Genomic DNA, 22,803 nt, shown 5'->3' with positions numbered 1-22,803 from the left:
TATCAACTTGCCAAACATAATGGTCCAACAGTACAGGGCTTTATGGGCCATCTTTTAGCCTCAAGGCCAAATTCTCTGGACAGAAAAATATATTGGTAATGACTGATATGTTTAGTAAGTTTGCTATGGCAGTGCCTACACAGCATCAAAGAGCCGAGACTGTAGTTCAAGTTTTGCTTGATGAGTGGTTTTATAAGTTTGGGGTTTCAGGCCATATTCATTCGGACCAGGGTCGCAACTTTGAATCCGCTCTTTTCTCCGGCAGCTTTATGAACTCTATCAGGTAAGGAAAGTCCCAGACCACTCCATACCATCCGGCTGGGCACTGTGAGTGATTTAATCGCACTTTGTATAACTTGTTGCGGACTGGGCATCTTGCTTGCCACAGGTACTATTCTGTTATAACACCAGCCCTCATCAGGTGACAGGAGAGTCTCCACACTATTTAATGTTTTGTCAAGAACCTTGGTTGCCAGTAGAGTTCTTGTTTGATAGGGTGTTGGAGCCAGTGGCAGGGAATGTTCATAGTTGGGAACATCATAGGCGATTGCAAGTTGCCTTCGAGGGAGCACATGAATGCCTGCAAGCTGCAGTGGATCGACGAAAGGGGCAGCATGACCAGTGGTTTCGGGATGTTCATTTGGCAAAAGGTCAGTTGGTCTACTTGAGGGACCATGTAGTGCAGGGTCGTCATAAGATTCTGGACTTGTGGAGTCCAGTGATCTACCAGGTTGTTCAGTCCCCTGAGGAGGGAGGTGTGGTGTATGCTATTGCGCCAGTTACAGACTTGGGCAAGGTGCGGCGAGTGCATTGTTCTTTGCTGAATGCTTGTGTTGGGAAGGAGGGTTGTTCATGTGATTCACCCACTGGTGTCGTAGGTCAGGAGGACCCCCAGGTGTACGAGGAAGTAGATGATGTTAACTTGATGGTGTTGATGCAAGACACTTCTAAAATTGCTCAAGGAATGGGACCTCAAGGTGCTGAGCAGCTAGGCAGCTGAGGTCCGAGAAGAGTTGCCATCTGCAGTTCTATCTTCTGAGGGTGCCTTTTTGGTGGAATCAGAGGAACAGAACGCAGCAAGGAAAACTACACTAGCTCCTAGTTCTCAAGAAGAGATGGTGGCCACTCGTCTGTGATCAAGTTGAGCTACAGCAGGTCAGCATTCGAATTTACATCATCTTCCTCGAGCTGTAGGGGAGATGAGGGGTAGACCAACTAGTGATTCTGAGTTGACATCTAATTCTATTTCTGCTTTATTTAGGCCTTGGAATTAACATGTGGGAAGAGTGTTTTTGGTATAACCGATTTTAGTCCATAGTCGGGGCGTCGATGCAAATGGAAGGGGTAGAATGTGGCAGGAGGGGAAATTGCCTCTATGGTTAATTGTTTGGTACTTTAGCCAATCAGAGGCACTCAGTAGCATATAAAAAAAAACAGAAGCATGCATGCCACCTGTGATATGTCATTTGTACTAGACTGTTGCGTCATTAACACGCTGTTGTCGTAGGAACCGAATGTGGATACCGGTGTCGAGACTGCGATTTCCGAGTGTGATTCGCTTTCGATTGCTATTGCCGGCCTTATCCTTTGCTTACAGGGTCATTGTCATTATTGTACGAACTGGATTTGGACATCAGAGCAATCATGAGAGCCTGATGCAGCCACTGGGTTGGGATTTTCCTGCTTTAATTCCCTACGAAAAGCTTCCTTTTAACATATTCGACGATTGGTTTCCCAGGAAGGCCTGTAATTTTACTCTAGTCCGCTCTGGTCAGCCGTGCTGTACTGTTTCTAATATGGGGCTTCAGCTAACCTTTACTTTTTATATTTTTTTCCTGTATTTTTGTGTGGATTCTGTTTCGGTTTGGTTGAACATATTTTGATTTATTGAATTGTTTTCAAGGTTGGAAACCTTTTGGGTTTTTTTTATTTTCTTTTGCATTTTTGTTTTATGTTTGGGTTTTTGTGGATTATTCGAGTGGGCTTATTAGTTTGTACTTTTATATTTATCATTATTGTTTTTTTCTTTGTATTTGTTGTAAATCTGGTTAGCTGAGTCTGATAGACCCAGCTAAAGGTTATTTCATTGTTCTATCCGTTGACGTGTATCTTCTTTGTCTTAGAAGGACCTGGGCACTTGGGGTAGAGGACTGGTCCTTCCTTGGTGGTGGTGTTTTCCTAATTGTGTGTTGTGATCATCTTCACGAGTGTGTGTGTGTGTGCGTTTGTGGAGAGGTTAGCCTAACCCTCTGCCTCTGTTGTTGACCCTTTGTGGTCTACTGATGAACAAATAAATGCAATTGTATTTATTTAATGCTGTTTTATTAAAGAATTGTCAATAAACAACCTATTGTTGAATTGTGGCTAATGACTCTGACCAATATCGGTGATTTGAACCTGTGCACTGTTAATTCCTTGAGTGAAATTCCTAAGGTAGCATAGTCGAATAGTGTGAAGTTGTTTCTCTGATAAATCTGTGTGTAATATGCCAGTATAGTTTTTCCAACCTCTTTTTTTCTTACCCCTTGCTTACGCCACACTAACATTAGAAAATTCTATTGTTAACCTAAGTTTAATATGTTTATTACGTATGCCTTGAAACGTGGAGTGGTTTTGTTTTTGGGAGAGAATTTATTAATTAGCTTACAAAAAAAACATGACCTCAAAAGATTCAGTAGCTTTGTTGAAATATCACACTTTTCAACACATTTGAGCAGCAAATTATCATTTTAAGGATAATGATTTTTAAATGTACTGCTATATTTTTATCGGATTTATTTCTGTTTAATGTGAAATCAGCATAAAATCCATTATCCAGCTGAGTTTTTGTGACTGCCTCTGCCAGCAAGCAGTTCCTGACTATTAAACTTGTTATATTGGAAATGCTTGTGTTTATGGTAAATTGTATAAAAAATATCATAATGAAATACAAGCCTAGTTAAAAATTTTAAAAAAGTGATAGCCATAGCTGTTTAGTCAGGTTAGTGAGCTACATTTTTGGACCTTTACAATTGTAGGCTAAAGTAACATTTCCCCCGTTTATCAACAGACTCTTCTGTGTAACTTTGGAACATGGTGCGATTAAAAGAAATAAAGCAGGCGTAAAATTCCCCTGATGCAATCACTGTTCCGGTCCTGACAGCTTGGCACTTCTCGGAACATCCGAAGTCCCTGATGTGGCACATCAGCCGTTATTTACAGCGGCAGTTAATAGCGGAGAGGAGTGACAGTGTGTAAATCGCTGCCGACCTGCTTAATTTGCCGCGCTCTTCCGAGGAGGGCGATGGAGATGCACTTGTCACACAGAGTTATATGTTTCCTCATTATGTTGACGTGTGTGATTTAGAAGCACAAAACCATGTTTGATGGCGAAAGGTGACCGGCGGTGCTGCTGAAAGCTTCCCAGTCAATAAGCCAATAGGCAGAAAGGCAGAGAGAAAGAAAGCTTCATTCTCCAGGGACACAAGCTGCACCTTTCTCTAAATTACCACGCCACTGACCTTTCCATTTTCCCGCTCTTGGTTTGTTAGTGTCTACCTTTGCTGACCCCATCACACCGACACGCTCCAGTCTGATTGAGCTGCAGATTCAGCACATCGGTGAGGATCAATTTAGGAGAGAATAAACGAATTCACAGAGTGAACCTGGAAACATATCTCTGCTGACGGTCTTCCAGAAAGGAGGATAATAAATTAAACTTTGGAAAAATAATAGATTCTTTTAATGCAAATGAGTTTTAGCCAGAATAAGAGTGAGTAAGTGAGTGTTTGAGTGAGTGGGTGAACATGTAAGTGAGTGTGTGAGTCAGTGAGTGAATGAGAGAGTGAATGAATGCATGAGTGAGCAAGTGAGAGAATGAGGGAGTGAATGAGTGAGTGAATGTATTTAACCCTATTGTGAAACATTTAAAATTTTTATACACCAGATATTCACTCACTCACTTACTCACACACTAACCCACTTACTCACAGGCTCACTCACTCACACACTTACTCGCTCACTCTTATTCCTGCTTCAACTCATTTGCATAAAATAATCTATTATTTTTCTAAACTATTATTTATCTTCCTCTCCGGAAGTCTGGATCCAGTGCCATTTACTGGGTTGTGGTCTGCTGGGGGGCAGCATTAGCGCCAGGGATGCCAGCTGGATCAACAAGCTAATTCGCAATGCTGGATCTATCACTGGAAGCTTGAAGACAGAATCGAAGTTTATGCTACAAATACCACAAAAATTTGCAAAGTAAAAAACATTGTCTATCACCAAAACACAGCATAGATGCAGTTTATACATAGTAATAAAATTTGTATATTTTTTTTGTACTAGCTGTGTAGTTTTTGTGGTTGTGTCATACCAGTCAAGTGTGACTAGTGATTACCATGGCAACCAAGGGTCTTGATAGGAAGAAATCAACGTAGCATGAAGCAAAAAAATCAGAAAAAGCTCTTACCATCTCATTTGTTTGGTAAATATCCTTGTCCGAACTCATCCAGTTTTTCAGTGCAATGTTTCGTGTAGCTCAGTGCAGCGTTTTCGGACACACATTTAGTCAAACTTCATTTCTTAAGCAATCAGTTAATTACACATTACTTAAGCAGCATGTAAAATGGGAGATCTCTATGTTCTACGTTTGTGGAAATTATTTCCTATAAAAAGGAACCTAGCAATGAGTTACTGTACATTTAGTGTGATACCTTTAGTGTTGTCTTACGTCATTATTTATTTAAAAAGAACCCTGCTATTTCTGGACAAAATAATATTTAAAGGAAATTATTGCATAATAATGTTAATTAATGTTAATTAGGGAGGAAATCTGACTGTCTGCTCAGGAAAAAGTGTCATGAGGCTAACCTTATCAGAACAGTCTAGAAATGTGTTTTCCCCCTCTTTTTTTCACCTGAAATCATATTTAACTCATTATTACACCTCCTGCAGTAATGTAGTAATGATGTAACCCCATGCTAGATTAGATAAATGTGTGCCCAAGTTAATGAGGATTAAAATCCACCCTTTTCCTTCATCACCACAATCCTCGATTGTGAATGTATGGCACGTGTTTTGTTTTTTTCTTCCATTATTTGCAAAACTCATTATCCACAGCAGACGGAGAGCGCTCATTGGGGAACAGCCTTTTATTAATCAATTGGAAGTGCATGGGAAATCTTTACTGGAGTGACACAGCTGTGAACACACCCTGTCCAAAACAAAACAGTCCAACAAAACCATCCGTATAACAAGCAAAACCAAGACGAGGGAGAGGAGGGGGAATAGATTCATCTCAGCAAATATACCGGCATCTTCAGTCATCCCTGGTGCTCTGCGAGACCAAGCTGCGAGTCTGATGCAGAGCCACAGCGCATCGCACAGAGCCACGCCTTCTCACAGCCTCGCCTTCGCGCATCTTTAAGGGGAATCTCTTCGGATTGTCTCAGTGTTTCTTTTCCCTGTAGAGGAGCCTCACTGCAATGCAGCAAAAATAAATCTAGCGAAGACGAGAGAGTGCAGTGCCCTGCAGACACAACCTAGTGCTCTGTACAGGGGTGGGGAAAGGAAAGAGAGGTGGGGTTAATAAGCAGACTTTGCCTAGTGCAGCAGGAGGCGGGGTGTAACCCCACCCCCCCAGGACATGTGGTGAACAGTTACCTTGTAAACACCCGGTGGAAATTTACACCTGAATAAACAGGATCAGCTCGACCTGCCCCTTCAACTCGTACACAACATAGGGTTTCGATTACAGTACAGCAGAAAGCAAAAAGCATTTCCGTTATTTCTTCTCTATTACCCATATTGCACCATCAGAAAGTGGGACACAAATATTCAGCAACTGAGAGTTCAAACGTTTTCCTAAAACGATATATGTGCAAACGTGACTAAAGGACTTTCAATAATCGATCAAAATTCAAACTTTTCCCTGTAATACCCACAAATAAAGGTGATTTTTTTCTCATTTAATATATATTATTCATATATTAATTTATAATCATAAGAATACTAAATCTTTACATTTGATCATTTTATAGTGGAAAAAAAACAAGGAAAAAAGCCGGACCAACTCCCGGCGGTTCTCTATTTCAGATTTCTCTTTATCTTCATCGTCATCGTTTTTACCGGTCACTCCCCATGCACCCATAAGAAAATGTGAAACTTTTAAACGTTAAAAATCTGAAAACAGTGACAACTTTGGAACCGATGGTGATCACACGCTCGCTCTCTCACGCTCTCCCTCATTCCATGTATTGATATTAATTTAATTACACAAATAAAGTTCGGTAGAAAAAAATGGGCTCCCAGTCATCATAGTGCACACTAAATGCTAACATATAATAATAATAATAATAAGAAGAAGAAGAATAATAAGAATAATAATTCAAATTAATAAGTTGGCAATCTCCCAGCTGGAGGGTGTTTCTTTTTCTTCTTGTTTTTTGAAAAAGTGAATCCGTGTGTTTAAAAAAGCGTAAAAGAAAGTAAAGAATCGGCAGTGGCCCTCCCATGAGGAAAGGCCTCTATGTACAACTGTGTGATGAGTTTTTTTTTTTGCTGTGTGTGTGTGTTTGTGTGTGTGTTTGTGTGTCCAGTTCATGTCTTCTGGGTTATACCAGTGTGTAGGACTTGGCGTAGGGATTGCTGCTCTGTTTTAAGTGTCCCCGAGAGTCTAAGAGGGACTCCTGCGACGTGCTGAGCTTGGCGGCCTGAGCCAAGTCCGAGCTGGCTTCTCTCTGCGGCAGTGTGGAGGCGCCAGAGCCGGGCTGCCACTGCTGTGCCTCCCGGGCCGCAGGAACCTCTACTGGCACTGGCACCAAGCTTGGCCGCTTAAGGGACCGGCTCTTCTGTGGCTCCAGGCCCGATGCAGCCCGGTTCAGCAGGAAGTCCATGCGCAAGTACGGCGGCAGGTGCACCAGCTCGCCCCCTGCAGGATGACACAAAAACATAGGTGAGGCTGAGTGCTATGGAGCTATAGGTAAAGATCACTTCATGGAAAGCTCATGATGGTCTGATTCTTTACCTCTCTCAACACCATTCTATTGTGTGTGAAGATACTTATAAATACTCATACCAGCCCATCTGACACAAATGACCACACCACAGATTAAAGTCACAGAGATCACTTGAAGCTCTGACCTGAGTATGCATGAGTTTTTCTGTATCACACTGCTGCTGCGTGATTGGCTGAAGGAATTTATTGTTCCTAATAAAGTGGACAGTAAGTGTATACACCACCATGTGCAATTTACTGTGTGGATGTAGATTGAGGAAATAAATTGATGCATAATAATAACAATAATTTATTAAGCTGTTTGGCTCCATTTTTAGCTGAGTGATGATATTTCATGATTGTGGCAGTGAAAGAGCAGTAAAGCACAGTACAGTTGAATTTCTAGCGTTTTGTGATTTCTTCATTTTAAAGGTCTTCAGTAGAGAGAAAGATGTAGAGAGAGAGAGAGAGAGAGAAAGAGAGTAACAGACATAGAGAGAGAGAGAGAGAGAGAGAGTAGTTCTGCTCACCTGGCCTGTGGGCTTTTGGCACGGCCATGTTCGCGACCCTGCATGCGTCCTGAGGTTTGGGAGGCGAGGCCGTGAACCTGCATATGCCCGACTCGGACGGTGTGCTGGACGTCAAACTGTCTGTATAGTCATTAGTTCCCGCCGTCATCTGCTCCGAGGACGTGTCTGAGATGAAGCACTCGGTGATGGTGAACTTGGCGTGCCGGAGCTGCTCCTCCATCTTGGCATGCTCGTAAGCTCGCGCCAGCTCCTCGTAGGTGGACGAGGCACTCTCTGTGGACACCATGCTGCTCCTTGCACGGTCTAGACACAACACACAACACTCTAAGCTTCCTTTCATGGCTAGATGTTTCAGTAGTTCTGGGTTAGCACCAAAGTCTGTGAATTATTCCTGGTTATTTCCTGACTTAAAATTTGTTAACTTGAGTTAGCTAGCTAGCTTTAACATTTTAAAAAAATCCTCTCAGATATCCTGTCAGTTTACATCGTTCTAGACAGCTAGCTCGTGTTAGCATGAATTTTTAGCACAGAAGACTGCAAACATTTTTAGCATCACTTAAAATCCTCTTAGATGTTGTAACATTAACTAGCAATTAATTACTGATGTTTAAAATATGATTCAATATTCTTTTAGAAATCCTGTCAGGTTAGCTCATCGTAGCTAAACAGCTAGTGTTAGCTTTGGCTGAAGTCACATCACCTCATGTTCAGCATAGGATTGTTTTTTTTTTTCAGTCAGTGAGTAGTGACTGGTATAGTATTGATGAAGTCATACATTTGTAAATCCTGCGAGTAAATTACTGACTTTTTTACTCGTATTGACTTTCAACATGGTTTCTTATTAACAGTGAATTCTTAGCTCTGATCAATGAATTTTTAGGTACAGTTAATTTAGCTAACGGTTAGCGAGGATACTGAGTATGGAGCATCTGTCAGTGTGTTTTACCTGTGTCCTGAGATGGACTGACGCTGTAGCTGTCACTCTCTTTGTCCACGGAGCCAGGCACTCTGGGCGTTCCCAGCCTCCAGTCGGTGCTGAGCGTGTGTGTGGAGACCTGCGGGTGAGGACGGTTCAGCGTCCACTGGCTAGCATAGCGGCTTCGTGCAGCAGGCCCCGGTTTAGCTGCTCGCCGTGCTGTGGGATCTGATGGTGTAACAATAGTTTAGTTCAGTCACAGTACAGCTCACACATGTGCAGTGTAGAAAGATTGGTGAGAATTTTTTTATTCTTACTCGAGAGGCTGCTTTTGCTGGTCCCAGGCCGGACGTCTGAGACATCCACCAGCGGCCCTGTGGCCTGAGTCAGCGACTGGTAATGGACAGTGTGTGTGGCTGTGGTTGTTTTCTGCTTGGCGGTTTCCCCAAAATCATTCTCCGTGAGCAGCACGGTCGATCTGTCGTCTATCAAAAAATCCTCAGTGTTAGAGATTTCACTGTTAGTAAGATTACAGTGGCAGAGATGCTGAGGAGCAGAAGACTCACCCACGGTCTCCATCGTGTCTCTCTCCTCAATGAGGAGCTGAGCTCTGGGGATGTCGATGTGCATGCGGAGCGTCTGCTGCTGCTTGTTCAGCGTGTCTGATGGACGTGTGTTTTTGCTGAGAGGAATGGAGCACATACACGTCAGTTTATAGATAAGAGATAAGTTCCGGTTCTCACTTCTGTTAAGGCCTGTGCTAAATCATTATTCTTTGCCAGTCTCTCTCTCTCTCAATCTCTCTCTTTCTCTCTCTCTCACACACACACACACTTCCTTACCTCATGAGCATCTCTGCCAAGCTTTTGGCATCTAGAAAATAAACAAAAAGCAATGTTTTATCATCTTCCATTTTATTAAACACCACATTCTCACAACAAAACATTAGTGCATTAGTTCTTACCCCTGAGCCTCTTCAGCCTCTGCTCCCTTCTCCTCCTCCTCAGCACCATCAGCAGGATGAAAAGTAGGACCATGCCCACCAGGATACACGAGATGGTCACCATCATCTTCACGCCCTCGTTGTTGCTCTTCTTCACTGGGTTCTTTACTGCAGTCTTCACCAGGGGTGGGATGGTGCCTAGAAGGTTAGGTAAGAAAAGACAGGTGAGGTTAATGAACTTTATTAAAAGAAAGCTGAAGGTAAAGGTGAAAATTCTGGCTTTGGTGGAAAATTAGGACCACAGTTTAATGTTTGTGTGCTTTGAAAAAAGGATATAAATATTAAATAAATAATTTAACAACTCGTTTACATCACTAAGGTATATGACCTTCTGCAGACATGGGCATTAAGACCCAGCGGACCGAGGTGGCACCGAAAACAGATTAACTCATCGCTCTTGTGTGAGTACATGAACTCACGTTGAACCATTTTTCCAGGGTTAAAGACGGAGTACGGCCGAGGGCTTGACCTCTGAGAGATAGCCCGGCTTGGTGATTACACGCCGACCCCCAGTGAGGGGATCATTCACACTGCTGAGAAATTAATTCTGGCTGCAGAGCTCAGGGTTAAGGTCTGAGTGGAACTCATAAAACCGCACCGTAAAGTGCAGGAGGACATACTACACAGCTATTGAGTCTTTTCCCCTTCAGCCACTAAGCAATAATAATAATAACAACAACAACAACAACAACATAGTTTATAACAAATTTTTAACTTTATATTTCATTTATTTATTCTATACTATAGAAAATAGGCTGGTTTGTATGTTATGGAATTATATAACAAAATGCTATTAAGAATTATTATTGTTAAGTAGTGCCCCGTTTTATGTCGTTTCGATTCCGACTTTACGTCGCTCATCCTTAAATATTAAATTGAAAAATTATATCCAGTTTACGGCGCTTTACACAACCTTGTGTCATGTAATGGCCACCTAAAATTTTGCTTCTTTTAATGTGGTTGTGCTTTTAAGACGACCACTCCTGACAGGAGTGTGTGTGTGTGTGTATGTGTGTGTGTGTATGTTTGTGTGGAGTGAGCGCGCATGTGCATTGGAGAGCTGTCTGTGAAGAGAGTGTGGGTATAGAGAGATGGTCGCTCTGCCTCTGAGTTCTTTTTCATTTACTCTTCATTTCATGTAATTTTGTTTTATATTTGTAACGTTGCCGGAGGGGTGTATATGTTGCCTTGCATGTGCTTTTCTCTACATGTATGTGAGTGATACCAGCAAAAACAGAAAATCCTGAACCTGAAAGCTGTCTAGAGTTTTTCATAATGTCAGGTTACATCACACACTATTGAATTTTTATACTGTTAAAACCACACCCGCAAATCCCCCTATTGCCCACCAGATGGAACCCTTGCCCGAGTACTGACACTTCTGGGTTGTGATGATACATTTCCTGTTTAGCAGACATCTATACCAAGCTCACTCCAAACATTTTCTGCAAAGTATCATCAGTTTGTCTGCATACCAAGGCGTTTTCTTTTTGCTATAGACTTTTCCCTTGTATGATGTGTTTCATTGGTTTTTGCTTCTTGCCTTGCCCTTTTGGATTTGTTTGCCTCGTAGGACTATCTTCTAGTTTCCTGAAGTTTGTGCATGTTTTACCGAACTTCGTTCTGTCACAATATTGGATTTATACTGTTTGTGTTTATACTGTTTAAAGGGCTTGTTTAATCTGCACATGGATCCTGCTACCCAATTGTTACAGGACACTTTGCCTCTGTTGTATCCAGCGGATATACAAGAGCTACAGCCCATGGTAGCTCAACAAGGCCACGTCATTGTGGCTTACCAGGAGCAACTAGTTAACCTCCAAGCTACCAACACCCATTTGCTGCAAGCCCAGCAAATGTGCATTCTTGTGGAAGTTACTAGCGACACACAGGTGAAAAAATCTTATGCTCATTTCGCCCAATTAGCTCGCAAGGTTTTTGAATACCTTGCTGGGTCTTCGATGTTCCTGATCAATTATTCCAGCTCCGTGGACGAATATGATGTATCCTTGAAGGCCCAAAGTGTCTACAATGCCACCCGTAAGGCCATTTTTTGAGATGGATTCACCCCTCTCTTGAAACGGAGCTTGCCAAGGAACTCTGAGAAAATCACCCTTATTATCACCTCCCCAGCTAACCAAATCATCCTAGGCTTTCCCTGGCTAAGAGACCATAATTTCCTGGTCCAAGAAAGAATCAGTCACTGGTCCTCCCACTGCCAAATTAATTGTTTCAAACGGGTGCTGCACATGCCCTGCTACACTACTACAGTGGAAATTCCAAACACCACCAGGAGCATGATTATTCCCAGGGAATATCATTATCTAAAGGAGGTCTTCAGTAAAGAACATGCCACTTAGTTACCCCCCCATGCCCCTGGGAATTCCACATTGACCTATTACCCAATAACACCCCCCACCCCCAAGAGTAGCATATACCCACAATACCCGGAGACACAAGCTATAGAAGAATATATCGTGGAGGCCCTTACTTACTGGCTTTATTTGACCGTCTACATCACCAGCAGCATCAGGGTTCTTCTTCTTGAAAAAAACAGTGGACTAGGACCATGCATAGATTACTGGGGGCTTACCTCCATCGGGACACCAGGGCATCAGAAGAGCTGTACAACTCCTTAGGAACTAAGGTCAAAACCTATGTGAATGGCTGCACTGTTTGTGCCCAAGTTCTCCCACCCCGTCTGGAGCCGCTCCCAGTGCCACAACCCCGTGGTCACATATATCAGTCGATTTCATCACCAATTCCATTATCCACGGATATGGAAACCGCTACTGCATTATTTGAACATGTTTTCTGAAACTCCAGTATCCCTGAAGACATACAGAGGCATACAGTTCACTTCCCAGGTCTGGGGAGCCTTCTGCAAAAGCCTGGGGATAAACTTGAGCCACATGTCCAGCAACCACCCCCAAACGAATGGCCAGGTAGAATGCTACAACCAGGAACTAGGCTGATACCCTGACAACTACTGTAGCCAAGAGCAACAGAAAACTAACCCTAATGCTAGAAGTAAGTTTATCCTGTGGGCATAAGTACACCCTGTGAGTATGCCCAAAACTCACCAACATGGACAGCATCTGGCCACACGATGTTCCAGTGCGTTCTGGGTTACCAATCACCTTTGTTTCCCTTACCACAGAGCTCCTCGCAGCACATGATGACCAAGCATAACACTTAGACGTGTTCTTAGGGGGAGATTCTGTTACAACCACACCCGCAAATCCCCCTACTGCCAACTAGGGAACCCTTGGCAGATGGAACCCTCACCACAACACTTCCAGGTTGTGTTGATACACTTCCTGTTTAGCCGACATTTATATCACGCTCACGCCAAACATTCTCTGCAAAGTAACATAAGATGTAACTACATACATGTTATTTTGCTATAGTGTTTTCCCATCTATATCTGTTTTGCCTGTTTCATTGGTTTTTGCTTCTTGCCTTGCACTTTTGCATTTCTTTACCACACAGACTGTATCTTCTGGTTTTGCCTGTTTTACCAGCCCTAGTTCTGTCAAATTATACCATTTGATTTTATTGAATGGCTTGTTTAATTCACACATGGATCCTGCATCCCAATTGTTACATATATACAATAATAACACATAATAACATAGGTTTAATCTACCAAATTTATCCAACTCAAACCATGTAATGTCTAATTTTTTTTTAACAGGGTTTATTTACTTTTTTGAACAAAATTTTAATGCAGTTCACTTCACAAAGCATTCTAAGTGTACTTTGCAGTGTTTAGATTTTATAGTTTATTTTTTAATTAATGTTTTTAGTTTTTGTGAATTTTTTGTTTGTAACAATGCTCTCCTGCTGGTTGTAAACTCTACTTACTGCCGTCATAGTTGAGCGTGGCGAACTTGACCCGTTTCTCAGCCAGCCCTGCGCTGTTGTACACCTTCATCTGCAGCTCATACCACGTGGCCTCCTGCAGGTCCATCAGTGTGTAGCTTTTGGTCAGTGATGTGCGCTGGGCTTTGGTCCACACTGGACTGTCCAGAGGTCTATACTCCAGGGTGAAGGATGTGATCGGACAGCCACCATCATTCCAACCAATCAGGTTGAGTCGCACGCAGGTCGCATTAATGCTTGTGAACAGCTCATGCTCTTTTGAGAACTGAGGTTCTGGAGGAAAAAGTAAACGAAATGTGTTTAATATATTAGCTTTATCCAAATTGTGTGTGTATGTGTGTGTATACATGAAGCACCTTTCCCATGAGTCTTTGCTTCTATGATCTCACTGATCCGGCCTGGCCCCACGGCATTCTGGGCTGTAAGAGTGAACTTATACCAGGTGCCACACTTCAGAGTCTCCAGACGGTACGAACGCTCACTGGGGCTGATGGGAAAGTTGCCCCACTGTTCACTGTTGTCCTCTGAATACTGCAGAATGTAACCTGAACACAGAGACAGAAAGAAAAAAGGCTATATAAAGACAGTGCTGGTCCAAGGTATTAAAAGGTATTGACATTTTACTCACTGATGGCATCATTTTACAAATACATTATTTTAAATGTATTCTTTTATTTGGAGCAGATGAATTTTTATGGTAGAAACTAGCTAACATTTATCATGTCATGCTAGGTCTGACCACAATGTCTTTGCACAAAACAATTTAATTACATTATTATTCTGAAAATCAGAACAAATTAGATCAGATTACACTTGAATATACTTTTAAATTGTTATTTGGGACAAGAAATTTGTTCTGATAAACTGCACAACTTTTAAAATCAGCTATTCTCAAAGGTTTTATTCCCACGCACCTCTGATGGAACTCCCGCCATTGTCGCCTGGTATCCAGGACAGCGTGATGGACGTGGTTGTTGTTTTGGTCACTGTGAGACGAGGCTGATCTGGAGGGACTGAACGTGTGGCATGGTGAGAAACCCATAATACAGCTCTGGATAATTCTCTCCTCCCTGTTTTCCCCCATCTTACCTTGCACCTGCAGGTTCAGCGTTATTTCATCAGTGCCCCAGTTATTGCTGGCGACACATGTGTAGTAGCCAGAATCCTCAGCTTTCACGGTCTTGATGACAAAGCTGCCATTTCCGTGGATGCCTCGCCTTCCGTCGATGATGGCCGGGCCCGGGCTCCCACTGACAAGACACACAGGTATGACATTTCCTAAGTTACAGTATATACAAACTCAGACAATGAGAAGACATGGACATTTTTTAACAGAAGGAATGCAGTTCGAATCGAGGGTTTATCTGTTTACCTCTCTTTCATCCATTTGACTGTGGGTGGTGGATCTCCCACAGCTCTGCAGGGCAGGACAATGTCTCGCATCCATGGCGTTGTCACTGTACCACTAAAGGTGAGGATCCTGGCAGGAGCTGCACAACACCATTTCAATATAAAACCATTTCAATATAATTCAAAAGTGTTTAAGATTAAATCAATTATAAAGGGTTAATTGGTGAATAATCAACACAACGCTACCACCACCATGCTTCTCTGTAAGGAGGATGTTCTCAGGTTGAGAAGTGTTTGCATAAAATCTAGCAAAGATAATCCTTAATATCTCCCTGGACCACCCTCACACACCTTTAGCAAGTGGTTCGACTGTGATGACCTCGCTGCTGTTCCCGCGGCCCGCTGCAGTCACTGCCATCACCCAGATGCTGTACTTTCTGTTCCGACTCAGATTCTGCACCTTGTGGAGGAATTCGTCAGGAGCAGCATCAAACTCACTCACCACCTTCAGAAGTAAAAAACGCAGGTGAGGTTTATTACTTTAACACACCTCCAACCAGAAAGTAGTGAGACTGGAAAGGTGTGGTTAAGATGTAGAAATATGTTCTGTACATTCAGAAATTAAATTAAGAAATGGCTTGACAATGTGTTTGCTTATAATGCTATATATTGTGCGTGTGTGTATATATGTGTGTGTGTGTATGGGGAGTGGCAACTTACCGTGGGGTATGAGCTGGAGCAGAACACTGTGTATTTCCTGATCACACCATTAAGTTTGAGTGGCGGGAGCCAGGAAACATACACCACCGAGTTGGATGCTGCTGCTGCCTTCACGCCACCTGGTGGACCTGGAACTGGAAGAGAGAAGAGAAACCATGATGAAGCAAAAGAAATTTTTAGTGAAAAAATGTTCACTAACATATCTAAAATCAGCAGATATTGCAAGTGGTTCTTGGACCCCTATGTTCTTGCAGCTTGCAGCAAGATTTAGGGGTCCAAGCACCGATTGTTGCTTCTAGTTTATCATAGCACGTTTCTTATACTTATTCTGTGCATTTATAAGAACAAATAAGAGATGGAGAGAATGATAGTAGATAGAAGTTGCCTCAATCCTCCAGATTTTCAAATACCTTATTATTCTTATTCTTACTGTTATACTGGAAACAGTAAAAAAAGTACTGGTGTCAGTCTTAATCAGAAAGAAATTGTGGATTTACCGTCCTCTTTGGTACGGATGTAGATCTGCTCAGATCGTACACCGTCTCCGGCCCGGGTGAATGCCAACACCTGAATGCTGTAGTTGGTGAATTTCTCCAAACCATCCAGCTCGAGAGGAGGCAGGAGGGTGGTGATGTTTCTGATCTCACCCAGTTCTGAAGGATTTAACAATTATACTAAGCACAACACGTACAAATCACAAATAAACCATGCGGTCTGCATGTACGATTCTGGATATCATTGGCACTTAAATATCATTTCACTTCCTGTTCAGGAGAAGGCTGCATACATGGGTGTACATTTTTGGCACAGTACTTGGTACCAACATTTACTGTTTAGCTGTAGCTTATATGAGAACACTTTTTGTTTTCTTAGTTAAATCAGCAGTCCAAAAAAACATGGATAAAATTTGCTCGGTGGAAAATACAATTTACAGATTAGGAAAGGATGTGGATTTACAAATGGTAGTAGATTGTACATTGTTTTATTAAAAAAAAACCCATTAGAGTCTGAATGGTTGGAATCCAGTTCAAATCCAGCATGCCCTTTCCTTCCATCTTATTCTGGACGTGAGGCATGAAGCCTTTAAATAATTGACATCTATCTATCAGATTCCTTTTCCCTGCTCCACTTTTTTCCTCTTCCTGGAGCAATCCAAAGTCTTTCCTTTCCTATCATTCACTCTCTGCTCGTGTTACAGCCTTGGGTCTTATAATGAGGCAATCTAAAAACAAATTGCTTAGTCTAGGGCAGCAGATTAAGGGATATTTCTGCTATGTGTTTGCAAATCTATCTGGGGCTGTGGTTCAGTATTTTAAGAGGTGGAGAATAAGCGGAGTCAGTGTGACATAAGAAAAGTTGCACAGTGCTGAAGAAGTCAGTGATTAATGTTCAATCCATTTATCCATACAGACATAATCAGGACTGACAAAGTGACTATATTAACGTGCTATAATGTAGTGTATGTTAATTAACATACACTGCTACTGATTATTATGTATGAGAGAAGAGGAAGTGCTGCCACCTTGTGGTGAATCATTTGCATTAATATTATATGTGTCCTGTGTTACTCAATTTCAGTTCTGGTGCAAATTTAATCTACACTGAAGGCTTGTTAATCAGGTCATTGCCTCCTCTGCAGAAGAAGAGCTTCTTTGTATGCTTTCATCTTTAGATGAAAATGTTTCTAGCAGTAACCGTTTTGTCAGAACCCAGAGAGAAAAACTGAAGAATTCTTTAGACTAATAGACTAATAGAATAGGCTAATGATCACTGTGATTGACAGAGGAGACAGTGTATGCCCCCTCTACCCAAATTAAGACATTAATGACCTAAGAACTGCACCGAAAGATGAGTTTTAATACTTGCAGGTCTGCGGAGAGCAGCGTTCAGTCAATTACTAACAATAGTAACATGCTGTAATTCATATGTACATACTTAATTTTTAACACTTAATCAAGCATCAATAAATAAGCAATACCTTACTGAGGTTAGCTGAGGTTTTTGCTTTGTTAGCACTAACTCAAGTATTAATATTACCTCATTTCTAAACATTTCTAAAGTACAACCCTGTGAAAGAACAGCTTGCTGCAAGCACATCAGCCCCTGTTCCCTACCTCCATCAGGTAGATTGGCCCAATAGATAATGCGAAAGCCCTGCAGAACACCGTTCAAAGCTTCACGAGCAGGGGTCGACCACGACAGAGAAATGGTCTCGGGAGACGTAGCTGTGGCTGTGACCTTCTCTGGAGCTCTGCTGGGAACTGAGTGGAGTGAGGGGGGGAACAAAAACAGAATCAGGACATATGCATCATATTTGTTACAGAATCATAAATATACAGAAGAAGATGGGGAGATGGATGGATAGACAGACAGACAGACAGACAGACAGACAGATAGATAGATAGATAGATAGATAGATAGATAGATACACTATATTGCCAAAAGTATTCGCTCACCTGCCTTGACTCGCATATGAACTTAAGTGACATCCCATTCCTAATCCATAGGGTTCAATATGACGTCGGTCCACCCTCTGCAGTTATAACAGCTTCAACTCTTCTGGGAAGGCTGTCCACAAGGTTTAGGAGTGTGTTTATGGGAATTTTTGACCATTCTTCCAGAAGCGCATTTGTGAGGTCATACACTGATGTTGGACGAGAAGGCCTGGCTCTCAGTCTCTGCTCTAATTCATCCCAAAGGTGTTCTATCGGGTTGAGGTCAGGACTCTGTGCAGGCCAGTCAAGTTCATCCACACCAGACTCTGTCATCCATGTCTTTATGGACCTTGCTTTGTGCACTGGTGCACAGTCATGTTGGAAGAGGAAGGGGCCAGCTCCAAACTGTTCCCACAAAGTTGGGAGCATGGAATTGTCCAAAATGTCTTGGTATGCTGAAGCATTCAGAGTTCCTTTCACTGGAACTAAGGGGCCAAGCCCAGCTCCTGAAAAACAACCCCACACCATAATCCCCCCTCCACCAAACTTTACACTTGGCACAATGCAGTCAGACAAGTACCGTTCTCCTGGCAACTGCCAAACCCAGACTCGTCCATCAGATTGCCAGATGGAGAAGCGCGATTCGTCACTCCAGAGAACGCGTCTCCACTGCTCTAGAGTCCAGTGGCGGCGTGCTTTACACCACTGCATCCGACGCTTTGCATTGCACTTGGTGATGTATGGCTTGGATGCAGCTGCTCGGCCATGGAAACCCATTCCATGAAGCTCTCTGCGCACTGTTCTTGAGCTAATCTGAAGGCCACATGAAGTTTGGAGGTCTGTAGCGATTGACTCTGCAGAAAGTTGGCGACCTCTTCGCACTATGCGCCTCAGCATCCGCTGACCCCGCTCCGTCAGTTTACGTGGCCTACCACTTCGTGGCTGAGTTGCTGTCGTTCCCAAACACTTCCACGTTCTTATAATACAGCTGACAGTTGACTGTGGAATATAATTTGTTGCACAGGTGGCATCCTATCACAGTTCCACGCTGGAATTCACTGAGCTCCTGAGAGCGACCCATTCTTTCACAAATGTTTGTAAAAACAGTCTGCATGCCTAGGTGCTTGATTTTATACACCTGTGGCCATGGAAGTGATTGGAACACCTGATTCTGATTATTTGGATGGGTGAGTGAATACTTTTGGCAATATAGTGTAGATAGACACAATAATCTCAACAGGAGTGGAAACAAATAAAGGAGTTTGTTTAATGTAACCTCAGACCTGGAATCACAGAAAGTATAAACAATATAGACAAATCCATGTTTCCCGTGTTTACTTGCTGATTAAAGGATGAACATATTGACATTTCAAGTCTACGTTTGAAGCAGAGAAATTACAAGACACATCCACAAGATGGCAGCACATCCCCACTGTGTCTACACCACCAACAGCAGTGCAGGAGCTTCAGTGATACCTGAGGAAACTTGGAAATCACCCAGCTCATGCCCTACCGTCCTCCATGGTGGTGACTCGCACTTCACTGGAGGCAGGTCCTGGTCCCGCGCTGTTGCTTGCCTGCACCACCACCTCATACTGCGTGAATTTCTTCAGGTTGTTCAGGGTGAGCGTCTCCGTCTCGCCTGTGCTCTCCACGCTCAGGCAGATGAACTGGTGGCTCCCATTCACCGAGTGCTCCCTGTGGCACACCTGATAGCCTCTGATCATGCCGTTCTGGAGGTGTTTCTGAGGAGCCTGGGGGGAAACCATGAAGCATAAATATTCTGTTTCTGTGAAGCTGTAATCTATCGGGTGGTAACAGGGTTGTGTACCTTCCATGTGACCTTGATGCTTTGAGAAGATATAGCTTCCAGAGTCACATCTTGAGGTGGACCTTCAGGATCTAAAACAGGTAAACATCTTGTGAGTTTCAGAGTAATAAACATTTTGATTCAAATAATGTACACCAATCATCCTGTAATAGTAAAACGAGGTGCCACTACTATTCTCCAGTTTAGGTAAAAATGAATAAGGAACATGCTTAATTCACAGAAAACAAGAATTAAAATCAGGTACCTGGCTAAAAAGTTTTATGAAAGAAAAGCTGGAAAAGTGGGATTAATCAGAATTCCTCGAGGAACAGATGGGGTTGTTGTGCTAGTGGGTAAAATTGGTTTTAACTTCTGCTGGAAGGAATGCAATTTGTCAAAATTCCTTCTTAGAGTAGTTCGATTGGGCGCAATTCCTTTTGGAGTGAGCAGGAATTGATTAGAAGTCAATTAAGGGTGTGTTTGCTTTAGTATTCCTTATGGAATGGGCAAGATTAGACAGAATTCTTTTTGGAGCAGAAGGGATTGGTCAAAATTCCTCAAGGATTGCTCTGCATTTCTTATGGAATGAGCAAGATTGGACAGAATTCCCACTGGGATCGGCAGAATTGGTCAGACTTTGGGAAGCAAACAGGATTAGTCAAAATCCCATAAAGAGCAAGTGGAATTGGTCAGAATTTCCTTTAGGAAACAAGCAGGATCTGTCAAAAGTCCCTCAGGAACAAGTGGGATTTGTCAGAATTTTTTAGGAGCAGGTGGAAGAGGGATTTAAAACATTTCCACACATACCTCTAGTTCATCTGGACTAGTCACTAGTCATTGCATACTACACTTCAGGAAGAGATTCCCTGACAGTGGATTTACCTGCTTCGTCTGTGGTGACCATCAGCTCGTTGCTGGGCTCGCTGTCCCCGATGTGGTTCTTGGCAAACATGCGGATATTGTAGGTGGATGAAGGGTGGAGCTCGATGATGGTGGCCAGATTCAGTGTTGGGGAGACGTCTCTGGTTCTCCGAGCTCTTTCCCAAGTAGCTAATATAAAATATTAAAATGATCTTGTATAGAATGTATTGGTGATATCCAACATGTCTGCTTATTTTTGCTGTGTATGCAAAACCTCTCTGTTTATATATTGTACCTGTTTTATTCTTGCACTCAATGTCATAGCCAGTGATGGGGCTGTTCCCGTCAAATCCCATAGTCCAGCGGAGAGCAATGGTCCTCTCCTTCACCTCCCGAATCTCCACTTTAGGAGGCTCTGGTGGCTCTGAGAACAGAGGGATGATAAAGAAACTAGTGTCCAAAACTACATCAGCAAGGCTTAGATAGACTTCTGTTAGCCACAATAGCCTTGAGGCAGCAGTGGAAAAGCAAACGTCATAAGGAAAATAATTTTAGTTGATTACATGCATTTGAAAACATTTATATTCAATCAAGCAAATTCTCAGGTCTTTACCTTGGACTGTAAGCTGAATGATGCCTCTGTCTTCACCGTAAGAGTTGATTGCATGGCAGGAAAAAAAGCCAGAGTCCTCCCTCAGGGTTGGGTAGATCTGATGGACAGATAAGGAGCATGGAGCACTGTTGATTTTTCTATTTAGGATTTACTTGATATTCCTGTAATTCCATTTTCAGCCACTAGTTGTCAGCCTTGCCTCACATTCCTTGCTAATATTTCCCAGGTTTTAGGACAAACCACCAAGAACAAACTGATACCTCCAGAGTGGAGATGACTTCCTCGCCGACCTTCTTGACCGTGACCGTGTGCCTCCACATGTCCGGGTTGATGATGTGCGACTGCTTCTCCTTCTCCACCTCCTTCTCCCAGCGCACCATGATAGGCTTCTCACCGTGAGCCTTGCAGCTCATCTCGATCTTCTCGCCTTTGGTGGCCAGCGTGTTGTTGGGGTACGATGTGATCATGGCTGGTACTGGAGACACAAGAAGTGGGAGGGAATCAGATTAGTACCAAATCTGAATGTTAGACTGTAAATTTGTCTCTGATACTGGAATTTATACCTAGCTTTCTACTATATACACAAGGGAACCCTTTAACACCCCCCACCACCACCACATACACACACACAAACACTCCCATTCCTTGCCTCTAAAACAGGCATTTTATGGTGGGAATTCGGTTAATGCACCGCTGCATGTGTGAAGTTATTCAGTGTGACAGGTCTAGGCTTGCAGTCAATTACAGCTCATCTTTTATTCAACTCGAGCTTTTTTAGATGAAGACATGCAGAAAAATCATCTGAAGTGGCCATTTTTTATTTCTACACTGCAGTCTAAAGCTGGAACTAGTTCCCATACACAGTGTATATATTCATAATCAATGAAAACTACAGACTTAATGATGACTCTGCATTTATTAATTACAGTCCTAAGTGTCTTTGTTTCTAAGTGTCTTTGTAACATATTGTAAAATCTTATGCTTTTCTCATGTCAAAATCAAAATTGATCACGAACAGCAGGCTGCCGTAAAATTTTTTAAAGTAATATACAGTATTTTCTTTTTGCAGTGTAGACAAGTGACCTATTGCCTTTAACAATCACCATCCATCCTCCATTCCTGATTGCAACATAAAGGTAAATAACATCATACTAAAAAATTAAAATAACTTTTTGCTATTTTTTTTACTAAGTAATGTCACACAAAAAGGATATCAACACCCAGAGATCTGGTTGTAGGTAATGAGGGAATATATGTGTTTTGAGCAGAGGTAGACAGTCACGGTTTTAAATGTTTGATTTCTTTATGGAAAGTAAATCGAGTTTTTTTTAAAGTAGCTAAGTTTGGTCACATTATACCATTACTACCAAAGCAAGTTTTAAGCTACTGAACAGTTTAACTAAGCTCCCAGCACTGGCATTAATTAAGCATCTGGCATTTTCACATATTAAGTTAATTTTTTTTTCTAAAAACATTAATCGACTGCTATTTATTGTACAGTGATGCCTTTAAATAATGTTCCCTTTCGTAAAAATGTCACTTACCTTATTCTCTTTTGTTGTTTTAGTTGCTATGCATTTTTAAAACAGTAGAACTGATCATTTAAACTCTTAATTGTCAGTCACAGAAATTGTTTACAATACGTCTGAAGTGGTGGTGTAGTACCCTAATTAGAAAATGTTATCTATATGTATACATTGTGTT

At 42.3% G+C, this 22,803-nt stretch overlaps 1 protein-coding gene across 1 annotated transcript in view; it reads right to left on the bottom strand.

Annotated features, from left to right (window-relative positions):
- Window positions 1-5,114: 5,114 nt before the first annotated feature.
- dscama (Down syndrome cell adhesion molecule a) overlaps window positions 5,115-22,803 on the bottom strand; it is a 69,519-nt gene continuing 51,830 nt past the window's right edge. Inside the window, exons 12-33 of the mRNA XM_058411389.1 lie at window positions 21,360-21,574; window positions 21,100-21,196; window positions 20,782-20,910; window positions 20,508-20,675; window positions 19,647-19,717; window positions 19,329-19,569; window positions 17,495-17,641; window positions 15,878-16,033; window positions 15,381-15,514; window positions 15,012-15,165; window positions 14,683-14,800; window positions 14,400-14,560; window positions 14,225-14,323; window positions 13,667-13,855; window positions 13,293-13,583; window positions 9,387-9,563; window positions 9,265-9,295; window positions 8,989-9,104; window positions 8,740-8,907; window positions 8,453-8,650; window positions 7,507-7,809; window positions 5,115-6,910 (exon numbers count right to left, since the gene is read on the bottom strand). Of these exons, the coding sequence (XP_058267372.1) occupies window positions 6,594-6,910; window positions 7,507-7,809; window positions 8,453-8,650; window positions 8,740-8,907; window positions 8,989-9,104; window positions 9,265-9,295; window positions 9,387-9,563; window positions 13,293-13,583; window positions 13,667-13,855; window positions 14,225-14,323; window positions 14,400-14,560; window positions 14,683-14,800; window positions 15,012-15,165; window positions 15,381-15,514; window positions 15,878-16,033; window positions 17,495-17,641; window positions 19,329-19,569; window positions 19,647-19,717; window positions 20,508-20,675; window positions 20,782-20,910; window positions 21,100-21,196; window positions 21,360-21,574 (3,680 nt within the window). The 3' untranslated portion in view covers window positions 5,115-6,593. The remainder of the gene's footprint in view (window positions 6,911-7,506; window positions 7,810-8,452; window positions 8,651-8,739; window positions 8,908-8,988; window positions 9,105-9,264; window positions 9,296-9,386; window positions 9,564-13,292; window positions 13,584-13,666; window positions 13,856-14,224; window positions 14,324-14,399; window positions 14,561-14,682; window positions 14,801-15,011; window positions 15,166-15,380; window positions 15,515-15,877; window positions 16,034-17,494; window positions 17,642-19,328; window positions 19,570-19,646; window positions 19,718-20,507; window positions 20,676-20,781; window positions 20,911-21,099; window positions 21,197-21,359; window positions 21,575-22,803) is intronic.

The sequence above is a fragment of the Hemibagrus wyckioides genome, linkage group LG16 (assembly GCF_019097595.1).
Source record: "Hemibagrus wyckioides isolate EC202008001 linkage group LG16, SWU_Hwy_1.0, whole genome shotgun sequence".
NCBI lineage: Eukaryota > Metazoa > Chordata > Actinopteri > Siluriformes > Bagridae > Hemibagrus > Hemibagrus wyckioides.
Note: the sequence above shows the minus strand (reverse complement) of the source record. Positions and strands in the feature narration are given on the sequence as shown.